This window comes from Doryrhamphus excisus, linkage group LG1 (assembly GCF_037039965.1).
Source record: "Doryrhamphus excisus strain RoL-2023G ecotype Guam linkage group LG1, RoL_Dexc_Guam_v1.1, whole genome shotgun sequence".
In the NCBI taxonomy this organism is placed as follows: domain Eukaryota; kingdom Metazoa; phylum Chordata; class Actinopteri; order Syngnathiformes; family Syngnathidae; genus Doryrhamphus; species Doryrhamphus excisus.
Genome location: NC_136357.1, coordinates 24,811,718 through 24,825,867, shown reverse-complemented (window position 1 = coordinate 24,825,867; position 14,150 = coordinate 24,811,718). Strand labels below are relative to the sequence as shown.

At 38.3% G+C, this 14,150-nt stretch overlaps 1 protein-coding gene across 3 annotated transcripts in view; it reads left to right on the top strand.

Annotated features, from left to right (window-relative positions):
- The window catches only part of LOC131131904 (serine/threonine-protein kinase BRSK2-like), a 52,425-nt gene that overhangs the window by 15,429 nt on the left and 22,846 nt on the right, over positions 1–14,150 (top strand). For all 3 annotated transcript variants that reach the window (XM_058076936.2, XM_058076932.2, XM_058076931.2), the window contains exons 2-8: positions 6,925–7,019; positions 8,080–8,165; positions 9,380–9,520; positions 10,653–10,769; positions 11,217–11,250; positions 11,792–11,860; positions 13,508–13,654. In XM_058076936.2, the coding sequence (XP_057932919.2) occupies positions 6,925–7,019; positions 8,080–8,165; positions 9,380–9,520; positions 10,653–10,769; positions 11,217–11,250; positions 11,792–11,860; positions 13,508–13,654 (689 nt within the window). The remainder of the gene's footprint in view (positions 1–6,924; positions 7,020–8,079; positions 8,166–9,379; positions 9,521–10,652; positions 10,770–11,216; positions 11,251–11,791; positions 11,861–13,507; positions 13,655–14,150) is intronic.

The window sequence follows — 14,150 nt, the reverse complement described above, 5'->3', positions numbered from 1 at the left end:
AACATTTAAAGTGATTTTCTGTTGAATGAACTGATGCCCTGCTATTACCAGTAAGTGGATGTACGCTACACTGGTAATAATTCATGACTCATATAAAGCTCTACCCTCGACACCACACAAATGTGGGTCAGAATAATTATTTTGTCTTCAATGCTGTCAATTGAAAGTTTTGATTGAGTGTTAATATGTCTAGATCCTCTTTATTTTATCTGATTGTAATCCATTGTCTTGTTTCCGGCTTGTTTGCCTTTTTTAATCCACCTCTTGGATTGGGGTCAATGTCATGGCCAGTCATACAATTATACAGTTTTTTTTGTATTATCCAGTCTAGTTTCACGTTTTATTTTTCCAAGGATTAGCAGAATGAACATTCTTCTAAAGGCTAAACGTTATTCATAAAAAAATAAGGTTTCGCATTCGGGATTGAGAATTTAGGAACTAAGGCATGAAAGGAAGCAAAACAAACTCCTACATTGTGACACAAGGGGACCTATTATGCTTTTTCCACTTTTCTGACCTATGAATTTAGTTAGAATGTTGTATTCTTGTATTAAACGATGCGTAAGTGTCAGATTATGAGGTTTGAGCATTTGGAAACAATTTTGGGATTACTCAAAACGCTCGGTTTGAAAAGGTGTGGTACAACTGCGCCTTTGTGATGTCACAGAGGGGTGAACTTCCTTATATGGGCGTGTCTGTAAGCCAGATAAGCTCTCTGCTCTCCCCCAAGCATTGCTAGTCTGTAGTAAAAAGACTCGACTCTTTCATCAGAAAGGTTCTTTAGTTCCGTTCTTTAGTAGTCAACAGTAGAACATTTAACGGTAAGTTTCAGCAAAATATCAGTTCTCAACAAAAAAGGGAGAAAAACAAGGCTTTTTGTGAGAAGATACATTTTAAGCATACCTTTCACTTTAACACAACTTGTCTAAACAACACCAAAAATGGTTGTTTGGTAATAAAATAATTATTTTACAAATAAAACACTAAACTATTTACAATTACATATCTGCTGCTAAACTAAGCGCATGCGTTAAAATTTCCCTCCTTAGCGCAACATAACGATATATCTTTCCACTTCCTGATTGCTGTGCTGTGTATTTCAATGGAAGAGATGCAGGCCAAGTTCTTATAAAATTCACTTCTGCCACCTTGTGGTCATTTTTTTCAGCTTAAAACTGCATCAAACATGGTCTCCTCTATTGTATAGTTGCATCATCACCTCTGTGTGCCCCTCGCCCCCAAAACTGTACAAGACGTATGGTAATGATAATGGTTTCATTTTATTTGAACATCCATCAGGTTACAATGGAGTACATACATCACATCACATAATTCACAGTTCCACCTTTGGAACATCCAACATTTGTGTATGCCATGGACTCATTACCGGCATGCCAGGTAATTATTTTCACACACTCACCTTCTCTCGCTAATCTCCTGTCTTTCCACAGTGGAGGTGTGAAGTCGAGCAGCACCACACACACATCCTGCATGTCTGGAACAGCAGCGCTAAACCCCCCTTAACCTTTTTTTTCATAACACCCCCCCCACCCCCATTACACTGCAGATGAACTCGTGCTCCATTTTTCCATTCAGACTTTAGGGAATCCCTTTGTGTCGGCACGATCGGAAAGCACATGCAAGATGAAGGATTTTCTTCCACACAAGTGTGTTATATGTATATACTATATAGTATTTTATCAACATACAGTCATGGAATGTTGTTTCTTGTTCATTATGATGCCTGGTACAAGACTCCAAATTGTCCATAGGTATGAATGTGAGTGTGAATGGTTGTTTGTCTATATGTGCCCTGTGATTGGCTGGCCACCAGTCCAGGGTGTACCCCGCCTCTCGCCCGAAGACAGCTGGGATAGGCTCCAGCACCCCCGCGACTCTCGTGAGGATAAGCGGTAGAAAATGAATGAATGAATGAATGTACTGTATATATGGCACTGCACGGTGGTCGAGTGGTAGGATTCAGGTTTCCTCCCAAAAACATTCCAAAAACATGCTGGTATAGGCTCCAGCAAACCCCGCGTGAGGATAATAGACAATAGATAGACAATGTATGGATGAATAGAGTTTGGAAAAGTTAATGCTAGGTGTAGCATTTGTTTCAATGTTGCTATGTAAAATCACGGAAGTTCCGGTAATGCTTAGAAGGACCAATATATGGAAAAATAGGTGTAGTATTAAAACCTTAAAACCTTGATGGAGGTTTTTGTTTTTGCTTTAATAGCAGTCTTTCTCTGTGTTTCCCATTACATATGTTATAGCTGCTTCTTTTTAGCTGTTTTTATATCTTTAGAACGCACAGAAACGAAAAAGACAGACATGTGTGTTCATTTTCGTTTTTGTTTAGTTCACTTGCCACTATTATTTTTTGGATTAATTAACGATAAATGAAGGATTACTGTATATACAGTATGTTGATTTAGATGATGATTTAGCATGTGTAAACATATGAATATTCTATAATGTCCTGAAGAAGTTCTGTCTACTATTGTTGACCCGGGTCTGGAGAGGAGCTGCCCTTTGTGCTGAAGCAGCACAAACTCAGTGCGGCAGCGGGACCACAATTCATCTCAGCCTCAGCTTTTTAGAAGACAAAGACAGCGCAGCAATCATTTGAAATGTCTGCGGTGCTTTGTGTCAGCATGCTGCAAGACTCTTCAAGATTGTTCATCTGGAAGGCATGAGGCATGTGCAGTACGTTTATCCTGTCTGTGTAGACTCTTCCTGCAAAGTAGGCTAACATACAGGATGTACACAATGCTAACACAGTTGAAAGAACATCAGTCATGGCAAGAATTGCTGTGAAAAAGAATCTATGTGATTGTAGCTGGAGTGTGTGTTTGTTTTGGGGTCCAATCTTCAAATTCTATATTCTATATTTATACTATATTTTAAAATATATATTGTAATATTAATATAATATATAATATTGTAAGATTGATAGCATTCATGGCTATATTTGTAGGGGGTGTTGAGAGGGGGATTCTTTTTTTAGGACGAGATAATGAGCGTTGGGGGAGGAGGTGGTTAGAAATGATGTCATCGCTGCTCCAGGATGCTTTGTGAAGCTGCTCATGGTAGAAATGGAGTATCATCATGAGATATTACCATATACACAAAGGTATGTGGTTTGTAAGAAGGTCACCGTTTCATCACAAAGAAAAGAAATCACGATTCCAAAAAACGATAACATATATGATAACTGTATTACAGAGACTCTGAAGAACACTGAAAAAATACTCTCTCTCTCTCTCTCTCTCACACACACACACACCAGGGTCATTTCTAGCTTTGTCGGGACCCTTCGCAAGGTGCCAGTGTGTCAATCCACGCCGAAGAAATTCATAACCCCGAACACGGGTTAGGAATTTTGTAGCTGTCAATCACATTGTTATTGTCGCCGGGGCAAAATCTATTTATTCCATCAGTCATACTAGTTTGCCTTGTTGCTTTGTGTTCTTATTGTGTTTCTCAGGCGTCGGACTAGTGGAGAAATGGTACAGTCCATTACAGCCTCACTGAAGGTGAGATGGAAAAGGGAAAATATGAGGAAGGAGAGGATGGAGGCTCTGATGCGTCAAGAGGAGGGCAAGTGCGTTTGAAAGAAGCAACTAAAAATAGTCAACATCACGGAGGGAGTGGAGGGATCACCTCCATCGCCTCCGGCAGGACCACCAGCAGTGCATGTGTACACTTTTATACGTGCAGGACTCGAACACATGCTTCACTTATACTATTTGCTGACGTTGCGTCCTGACCTCGTGGTTAGCATGGTGGTCTCACAGTCAACGGTGAGGTGTGAATCTCCACTTAACAAAAAACATTTTTATAGTTTTACATGCACAAAACAATGATGAATAAAAGGGTTAAATGGACATTTGAGGTTACTTTTACCTTCCTTGAAGTCGTGATTGTTGCCAACCTCATTCATGGAGAAAAGCTTTGTTAGAATGGATTTCTATTTTCTCTGAGGAAAGAAACAATGATGACTGCATAACCTTGACATAGATATGCTGTGTGTGTATGTGTGTGTATGTGTGTGTATGTGTGTGTATGTGTGTGCATGTGAGCAGTGCACCGTATAGAAGATCTGGAAATTAATTTTCTTCCAGACTAAATGAACAAGTGGGAAAATTCCCAATCAGCGTCTGCCTGAGGAAAATGTCCATCATGTGTTGCCGGGTAGTTTAGTGTGCCGAGCGTGAAGCGTTGCTCTTTTTTTCAGCATTTTATCTTTGCATTTCATCCTTTAAAATACCCACAGCTCATCTTCTTTTCTTCTTTACACTTCAATTATCAGCATGCCAAGCTTGTGTGACATGACCAGCCATGAGCACAATTCACACAGGACAAGATGTACTATTATTATTATTATTATTTTAATTATTACTATTATAATATTATGTATTATTATGAGGAAGTTGGACGTGTCTGGGGATATTCTCATCTCAGATGCTTTAGGATACTAAAGTGGCTATTAAATATGGTAATGGTAATGATTTATTTTTATTTGAACATGGATCAGGTTACAATTGAGTGCATCGCATAATCAATTCACAGTACTACATGTCCAAAAGGAGTAGGAAGAAACAAAGCTTATTGTATCCTACCCCTCCATCTGGTACTTTTACAATCAGTAACTGTTACATTCACTTCCTGCCTTTCTGATATTTAATTTAATTTAATTTAATTTAATTTAATTTAATTTAATTTTATTTTATTTTATTTTATTTTATTTTATTTTATTTTATTTTATTTTATTTTATTTTATTTTATTTTATTTTATTTTATTTTATTTTATTTTATTTTATTTTATTTTATTTTATTTTATTCACATACCAACATACGAGGTGATATGACCATATAATGACATAATGGGTACCATAGTAAGTGTCAATATAGTGATATATATAGCACATCATGACTGGTTCAAGACTCTTCATCCTTGTATTTAGCAAACATCAACTGCTTGTATTGTTTCTTGAATTGGCTCATCTATTTGTAAATATTTTTAAATATTTATATATACACATAGACCATACCTGTCTATAAGAAATATGTTACAAAAAAAGATTAAATGAATGCTTTATGCCAAAAAGTGTCGAACATTGCATGTAATATGAATAGTTAAACATTGCCAAACGGTGTGTGTAATATGCCTAGTTAAATAGTAGCCTATCATAAAAGTCATCTACTGCCATTCTCCTCTTCCTGGACCACTAAAGTTTTCAACTACACAACACCATGATTTATTTATTCATCAATTTTTGAAAAAGCATGATAGAGTACAGCTGTGGGATTACTATATGGAGATATTCTGTTTCTATGAAAGTATGTTTCATCCTGCATAGCCACCTTTCTACAAAGACTTTTCTGATGTTGCTTCCTCTCTTCACTGGTGAGATATCCACATGACCTTCAGCATGGCTTCCGACACTTGGTAGAGCAGCAGTCTTTCAGGCGTTTTCTAAGCAGACTTTATGCCAAACAACATCGATGTTGCTGAGGATGCCATTTCACTTGCAAGTCCTTTGCAGTGTCCTTTTGGCTCCAACACCCCCGCTGATACGAGCCGTGTTATTTCCTGCAGGGAAATCAAAGACTGAATCACTGGTCTTTTGTGGAGTATTGCAAAGTGTGGAAGGTAATGAAGAGTTGAATATTCGCACTGGCATTTCTAGTGGACCATGGAAGAACCGTATTATCACGGTGTTTGAAGTGCAGATAAGTCATGTTGACATTTCTGGTGTGACAGCAAATACTCCTGAGACCATCTCTCAAACGTACGCAAGGAATACCAGGAAATGTATGCACTCTGTTGTTGTGAACACTCATTGAGACTGATTGTAAAGGTACAGATTGCAGTAGATTACTTTATCGTTAGAGCTAAAAGAACTACAGTTCCCTGATGGTTAGGATATGGAACCAGGAAGTTGTGAATTTGCAGAATAGACGCTTGTCTTTTTGTTCCATTTATTCATCAAGTGCAGACACTAAGCACTTGAAGTTAATAATCATAGTCCTTTGTTATATTACTGCTCCTTGAAAACACAATGACTTGAAAATTAGCATCTTTAACAGCAGTGTGTTCCTCAGGGATGCTATCGAGGCCCATTTTGATTTTTAAATTTGTTTCTTTCGGCTTTTTCCTGGTTATGGAGTTGCCACACGCTGATTTTGCCTGAACCCTTTAATTTCTGGATGCCCTTCCTGATGAATATATAATGAATAAAGTCCAGAACGCTAACCACTGCACCACGGCGGGCTCTGTCACATGCATCAGCTATTTTGTGTTATCATGGATCAAGACTGTGTTCTGACTTGGTGCTGCAACAAAAATACAATGCAAGAAAAAGTATCGATGACCCGCTACCCACTCCTGGGTAGGTGACATCCTTTTTTGCTCATCTCATCCCAGGTAGATTTGTCAAAAATCTTGATTTTTGTGACCAAATCACATTAAAACATCAAACCACATCAAAAAGACATGAAATCAGATACACACAGGAATGGGAAGAACATTTGACGTCAAATAACCAAAAATGGATATAGTGTTGGCTGTATGGTAGGCGAGTGGTTAGCACGCATGCCTCACAGCTAGGAGACCCGAGTTCAATCCCACCCTTGGCCATTTCTGTGTGGAGTTGGCATGTTCTCCCCGTGCATGCGTGGGTTTTCCTCCCACATTCCAAAAACATGCTAGGTTAATTGTCGACTTCAAATTGTCCATAGGTATGAATGTGAGTGTGAATGGTTGTTTGTCGATATGTGCCCTGTGATTCGCTGGCCACAAGTCCAGGGTCTACCCTGCCTCTCGCTCCAGAACCCCCGTGACCCTGTGAGCATAAGCTGTAGAAAATGAATGAATGAATATAGTGTGATTTTTGTTTTTGTTTTGTTCTGCAGGTCTTGTGAAGCTGGGTGTTCACTGTGTGACATGCCAGAAGGTTGCCATCAAGATAGTCAACAGAGAAAAGCTCAGTGAGTCTGTTCTTATGAAGGTAAGAACGTCCTTACAATCAGTGAATATACATATTGTCTTGTTTATTTTTGCTAAAACAATTCTACTAGCTTCATCTTTCATCAAACTTCACATGGTGACGAGACATGTGCATATAATTGTCATAATCACATTGTCTAAACCTGATGAGCAATTTTTTCACCACTTCTCATTGCTAATTTACACAAGAAGACTCGTGCAGTGATTCCCATTGTATTAGGCCAGCACCCTGCCCACTAAGATGGTCAACTTCATTTATTTCTGTTTTATTTTTGATATACTGTCATGGCAGATGACAGCAGGAAGGCTACTTTCATACAAAACATTGTTCTTTTCATCTTATTAGTCTTATTTACATAACAGTCCCTAACAAAACATTTTATGTCAAAATGTCATGTTTAAATTAATATATTGGAATTCACAGACAGGCCTTTGGATAGAACTAGTTGTTCTATACTAGATCTGCACTTCGGACTTACTTCTTATAAATGTAAATGTTTTGTAAATGTTTACCAGCGAACTTATAAGATTGCATGTAAAATGATTATTCGATATTATTTAAATGAATACATATTACTGTACTCTATTATGGTATGTTTTTTGTTGCAATTGCAGTCTCTGAAAAGTACTGTATTTTCCAGACTATAAGTCACACTTTTTTTTCATGGGTTGGCTCTTCCTGCGACTTATACTCCAGAGCGACTTATAAATGAAAAAACTGTTTATGTTACATAAACACTGGACACCTTTTCTGTTTGTTTATTTTTTGTGTAGCTGAATAACCATTGTGTTAGCATATCTTACACCTATTCAGCCTGTTCTCTATTCTTTTATTGTTAGAACTTGCCTTCCAAGAGGACGTAATGTCTGTTTTGGTCAAGTAGTTTGTCAAATAAATTACCCGCAAAAAATGCGACTTATACTCCAGTGCGACTTATGTTTGTTTTTTTCAACCTAATGATGCATTTGTGGCTTTGTGCAATTTATACTCCGGAGTGACTTATAGTCTAGAAAACACGGTACTAATTTTTTGTTTTGATGTTCTTCCTGTGTTCGTCCAGGTTGAAAGGGAGATTGCCATTCTGAAGCTCATAGAGCATCCTCATGTTTTAAAGCTGCATGACGTCTATGAAAACAAGAAATACCTGTAAGTACAATATCCAGCTACGATTTCATTCTAAATTTCTTTTGGTACATTGTTTGAGATGCCTTTTTCTAACTGTCATTTTGGAAACTGCAAGTAAAGAAATTCAGAATCTATTCCGACATACTCAAGTATAAATGAACCCCCTTTTTGCAGGGGTTACATGCTGGGACCAAATGAAAATCTACCAGTATCACTTTTCCGTCCTTCCTCTTCCCTTCCAAAATTCCTCTTTTGGCCCCCTCTAATATTTGCAGAATTGTTGTAATTCATCCACATTGGATGTTTTTCCAGCATTTTTTAAGGTCATGTCACAGCATCTCAATAATACTTGGACTAGGCCACCCCAAAGTCCTCATTTTGTTATTCTTCAGCCATTCAAAGGTGGACTTAGTGGTGTGTTTATGATCATTGTCCTGCTGCAGAACCCACATTGGTTTCTGTTTGAGGTCATGAACAGATGGTCGGACATTCTCCTTCAAGATTTTTTGGTAGACAGCAGAATTATTGTCTCTGTTTATCACAGCAAGTCTTCCAGGTCGTGAAGCAGCAAAACAACCCTAGACCAACACACTACCACCACAATATTTTACTCCATTATTTTTATCCAAGATAAAATGGGACACAAACATATCCTAAACTTAAAAGTTTTGTCTGAGTATTTTCCCAAAGGCCTTTGGGATCATCACGTTTTCTGGCAAAATTGAGATGAGCCTTAGTGTTCTTTTTTGTTCAGCAGTGGCTTCCATTCAAAGGTGGACTGAGTGGTGTGTTTATGATTATTGACCTGCTGCAGAGCCCACATCGGTTTCTGTTTGAGGTCCTGAACAGATGGTCGGACATTCTCCTTCAATATTTTTTGGTAGACAGCAGAATTCTTGTCTTCCAGGTCCTGAAGCAGCAAAACAACCCTAGACCAACACACTACTACCACAATATTTTACTCCATTATTTCCCAAGATAAAATGGGACACAAACATATCCTAAACTTATAAGTTTTGTCTCCTCAGGCCAGAAGAGTCTTTTCCCGAAGGCCTTGGGGATCATCACATTTTCACTTTTTCCACACCACTTTACAGTAACTTGAAATTTTGCACCTCACAAATTCGATTTATTTTTTTCAATTGCCATCCATTCAGTGTCCTAAGAATACAATGACCTGCAATGAATGTGAATATTTACAGGCATGAAATGTGAAAACATATTGTCTTCTTTAGGTACTTGGTGCTAGAACACGTATCTGGTGGGGAGCTTTTTGACTACCTGGTGAAGAAGGGCCGACTAACACCGAAAGAAGCACGCAAATTCTTCCGACAGATCATCTCAGCCCTGGACTTCTGCCATAGCCACTCCATATGGTTTGTTCCACCCAACCGACAGTATAATCCCTAATACTCCAAAATATCACATGCTATATATTTATATATACAGTACCTCCAACAAATGGTCAGCTAATAATTTGATATTTTAGGCTGCATCCACACAAATGCAGTCGTCTTTCGCCACATCACTCTTCAAATTTTGCTTCAATGTATCACCGTTTTACAAAAATACGTTAATTAATAATAATAATACATTTTATTTGTATAGCGCTTTTAGAAAATTACACACAAATTTTGTGGTTGATTACAGTGCATGTCTAAGTGTACTTATTTTTGGCCTAAATCAAGCAAGTATAATGAAGTAAAATACAAATACAAGGCATTCAGAAGACTCTTTGAGACACATTGTAGTATGTAGAATTCTACACTCCTCACTAGGTGTCAGTAATGTTACATTATGTCATACTGATGGGAGAATAGCCACCGCAGGAAGTACTGGAAGTTAAAACAGAAACAAGAATAAGGATTCATTCATTTTCTACTGCTTTTCCTCACGAGGGTCGCGGGGGGTGCTGGAGCCTATCACAGTTGTCTTCAGGCAAAAGGCGGGGTACACCCTGGACTGGTGGCCAGCCAATCACAGGGCACATATAGACAAACAACCATTCACACTCACATTCATACCTATGGACAATTTGGAGTGGAATCGAACTCGGGTCTCCTAGCTGTGTGACCTGCGCGCTAACCACTCAAAAGTTTTGCTCAAGGTTTTTACTAACAAAAGGCTTTTTTTTTAACATTCAGTAGCTTAGTCATGCAGTATGAATAAACTATATTGTACATTACAACTGGTATACTCCTCCTATTCCAATTGCATTGTAAATGTATTGTTAAGACCACCCAACAGAACGTGGTTAGAAGGACGACGCACAGAGAGGAACGAGACAGAAGAGAAGAGGCTGTCCGCCGCCACATCTTCTGGAGTTCGGCCCAACTGAGCCGCAGTGGCAGTGATTTATTAGTATATAAACCGTTATAGAGTGAAGAGGCGGAATTAGAAGCGTGACATGGCAAGGGATTACTTTACTAGTACTGTCAACAAAGTACCATCACAGGTATGTATGTGTGTGTTGTTTAAAAAGTACTTTCTCGTCCATTTGTTGTGCAGCCACAGAGACTTGAAGCCGGAGAATTTGTTGTTAGACGAGAAAAACAATATCAGGATAGCGGACTTTGGCATGGCGTCTCTGCAGGTCGGGGACAGTCTACTGGAGACCAGCTGTGGGTGAGTATTCAAGTCAAGAACACTTTTCTTCCTGCAACTTTGGACGGACAATTGATAGTTTTTCAAAAAGAAAGACTGAAAATAAGCCATCAAGTCAGACGTTTACTCAGTAAAGCAAACCAGCAACCATGCTGGCCAGGGTGGTGTAGCTAACTCGCCCTGGCCAGTAAAGCTCAGTGAGTTCTTGAGTGATTTAGCGTGTTACTCTTCTTGAGTAACAGGAACAAGTATGTCGGTCTATCAAACCGACACAGTTTGATTTTTGTCTGCTAATAATGGCTTTTCTTTTGTGTAACCTAAGAAAAATCGTGCCTCTCATGTTACATAATACTGATAAAAGGATTTTTTTTTTCTTGGGAGAGCTGGAAGGTTGATTTGTTCTTCGGGCATGTTGTGTGATTGAGTGGACCACTTTGAGTCATCATCCGCTCTGTGCTTCCCTTCCAGATCGCCGCACTATGCCTGCCCAGAGGTTATCAGGGTAAGTACTCTCTCTGTGTTTGCTGTCTTTTGTCAAGCCAAAGCAGGTCCAACCTCCCTCATTCTGCATCCTCCCAGTCGACACCCGCTTCACTTTCCTGGACCCTGATTGGTAGAAATATGCAAATATATTTATATCTACTCTATATACCCTCCCCTGTTAGATTTTTGGTTCATTCAAACAGGGAAGAATTTATTTATTATTATAAAAATTTAGACTTTAGACCAGCAATCACCAAATGGAGGACCTCAGTCCAGATCTGGACGCAGTGCTGGCCCTTTACAGATCCATGAACAATTGAAATAAATGGGAAATCCAATAACATATACCGTATTTATGGACTTTAAGTGGCTCCGGAGTATAAGTCGCACAAGGCCAAAAATACATAATTAGGTAGAAAAGAACATACATAAGTCGCACTGGAGTATAAGTCGCACTTTTTGCGGGTAATTTATTTTACAAACTACTTGACCAAGGCAAGTAGGCTACTTTCTATGCTGGTCTTGTAAGGTGTCTTGTCTCTCTTTGTGTTGTGGACCAGGGGGAGAAGTATGATGGCCGCAAAGCAGATGCTTGGAGCTGTGGAGTCATCCTCTTTGCACTTTTAGTGGTGAGTTTTTTGTTTGTTTGTTTGTTTTTTACAATAGTCCACGTAGTACATTTTCCATCCTGCCCCATTTGCCATTGTAGATATAATAAAAATATATATTTTTTAATTACATGAAACAAAAAAACACATTAAAGAAAACTTTTAAAAAAAATGTAAAAGAAACATTACAAAAAAAACATGATGAAAAACCTTCCAGAAAACATTTTTTAATTACAGAAAACCTTACAAAAATGGTTTTGAAAAGATGAAAATGACAAAAACATGAGAAAAAAACAGAAAACAAAAAATAATAATAATTGAAAAAAATATTACAACAACATATTCAAAAACATGACAATAAACATTCCAGAAAACATTACAAAAAATGACAAAACCCCCCAAATAATTGTAGAAGACCAATTTTTGTAATTAATTGTAAGACCAAGCTCCGAACCTGGGGAGACAGAGCCTTCTCCATCGCTGCCCCCACTCTCTGGAACTCTTTGCCCCACTCACTCCGTGCTTGCCCTGACCTTCCCACCTTCAAAAAACAACTCAAAACCCACCTCTTTAAATCTGTTTTTAATGTCTAACCTTTTATATCTGACTGCTGTACCCCGCCCCGCTTTTTTAACTGTGTATTAACCAATGAATGTTGTATTTTGGTGTGTCTTTCATTCTGTTTACTTGTTCTATTCAACTTCATTCTTTTGTAAAGTGTCTTCGAGTATCTTGAAAAGCGCTATACAAATAAAATGTATTATTATTATTATTAGAAAATATTACAGTAACATTACAGAAATCACTACAAAAATGTACAAAACACTACGAAAAACAAAAAACAATACCAATAGAAAACATAGCAAAAATACATGACAAAAAATTATGAACAAAAACATTACAGTAAACATTGAAAAAACAAGACAAAAAAACAACAAAATTGAAGAAAACATGACCAAAAAAACACCAAACAATAGCCAACAAGCTGGTGGACCTAAGTGTAGTTTTGACATATGTAAAAAAAAAACTGAAAAACCAAAATAAACAAAAAACTAAATCGAAGACAGAATGGAAACAGAACATTCATTCATTCATTTTCTTCCACTTATCCTCACAAGGGTGGCAGGGGTGCTGGAGCCTATCCCAGCTGTCTTCGGGCGAGAGGCGGGGTACACCCTGGACTGGTGGCCAGCCAATCACAGGGCACATACAGACAAACAACCATTCACACTCACATTTATACCACATTTGGAGTCGCCAATTAGCCAATTAACCACGGGAAAAACATATAAACTCCACACAGAGATGGCCGAGGGTGGAATTGAACTTGGGTCTCCTAGCTGTGAGCCCTGCTTGCTAACCACAAGCCCAGAAACAGAACATAACATATTTTTTCATTGATTTCAATTAAACTGCTGGCATTTCCACAGGGAGAACCGCCTCACACTTTGAAAAATAAAAATAAATACAAAATCTGGAGGATGTTGTCCATTTAGATATATAAAATCACCAAAATGACACTGACACAATATTCATGTAGGTCATAATCTTACCTGTGTTCTATTGCTTCAACACAAAAAGACCACATGCAATTGTTATGTGGCAAATTCTTCTATTTTCCCATTGATTATTTTTATTCCTACTTCGCTTTTTCTGCTTGCTCATCAGGGTGCTCTACCTTTTGATGACGACAACCTGAGGAATCTTTTGGAAAAGGTGAAGCTCGGCGTTTTCCACATGCCTCATTTCATCCCTCCAGACTGCCAGAACCTTCTCCGTGGAATGATTGAAGTGGACGCTTCCAAACGACTGACGGTAAGCCACATATGCCGACCCGGGCTGGTTGAAGTAGAAGGAAAAAAAGTTATTTCTAGATGTTTTATTTTTTGGGTCAGGTACTGCATGTACTCCAGGTATGGTGGGGAAAATCAATATTTGATGATTCAGTAAGCTTAGTAAGTTTTATTTTAGTAGAGACACAATGTACACATATAACACAAATAACATGAAATAAAGGTTATAAAGGAATTTTGCTGGCGCAAAAAAAATATTTGATCCCAATGAAATTCCTCGTCTTTCTGGGCTGCTTTCTTACCTTTCTCACAATTATCGACCCCACCAGGTGAGATTTTGCATGGAGCTCCACGGCAAAGGTCTTCCATTTTTTAATGATTGCACCAATCATTTTTTGTCAAGGTTCTTCTTCATGATTTTGTTATACTGGTCTATTCCTGTCTTTCCTGAGTCTACAATCCTGTTGATGGTCTTGTAGTCCATTCCAGTTTGTTGCGGATCTACAATCTTGTCAAGG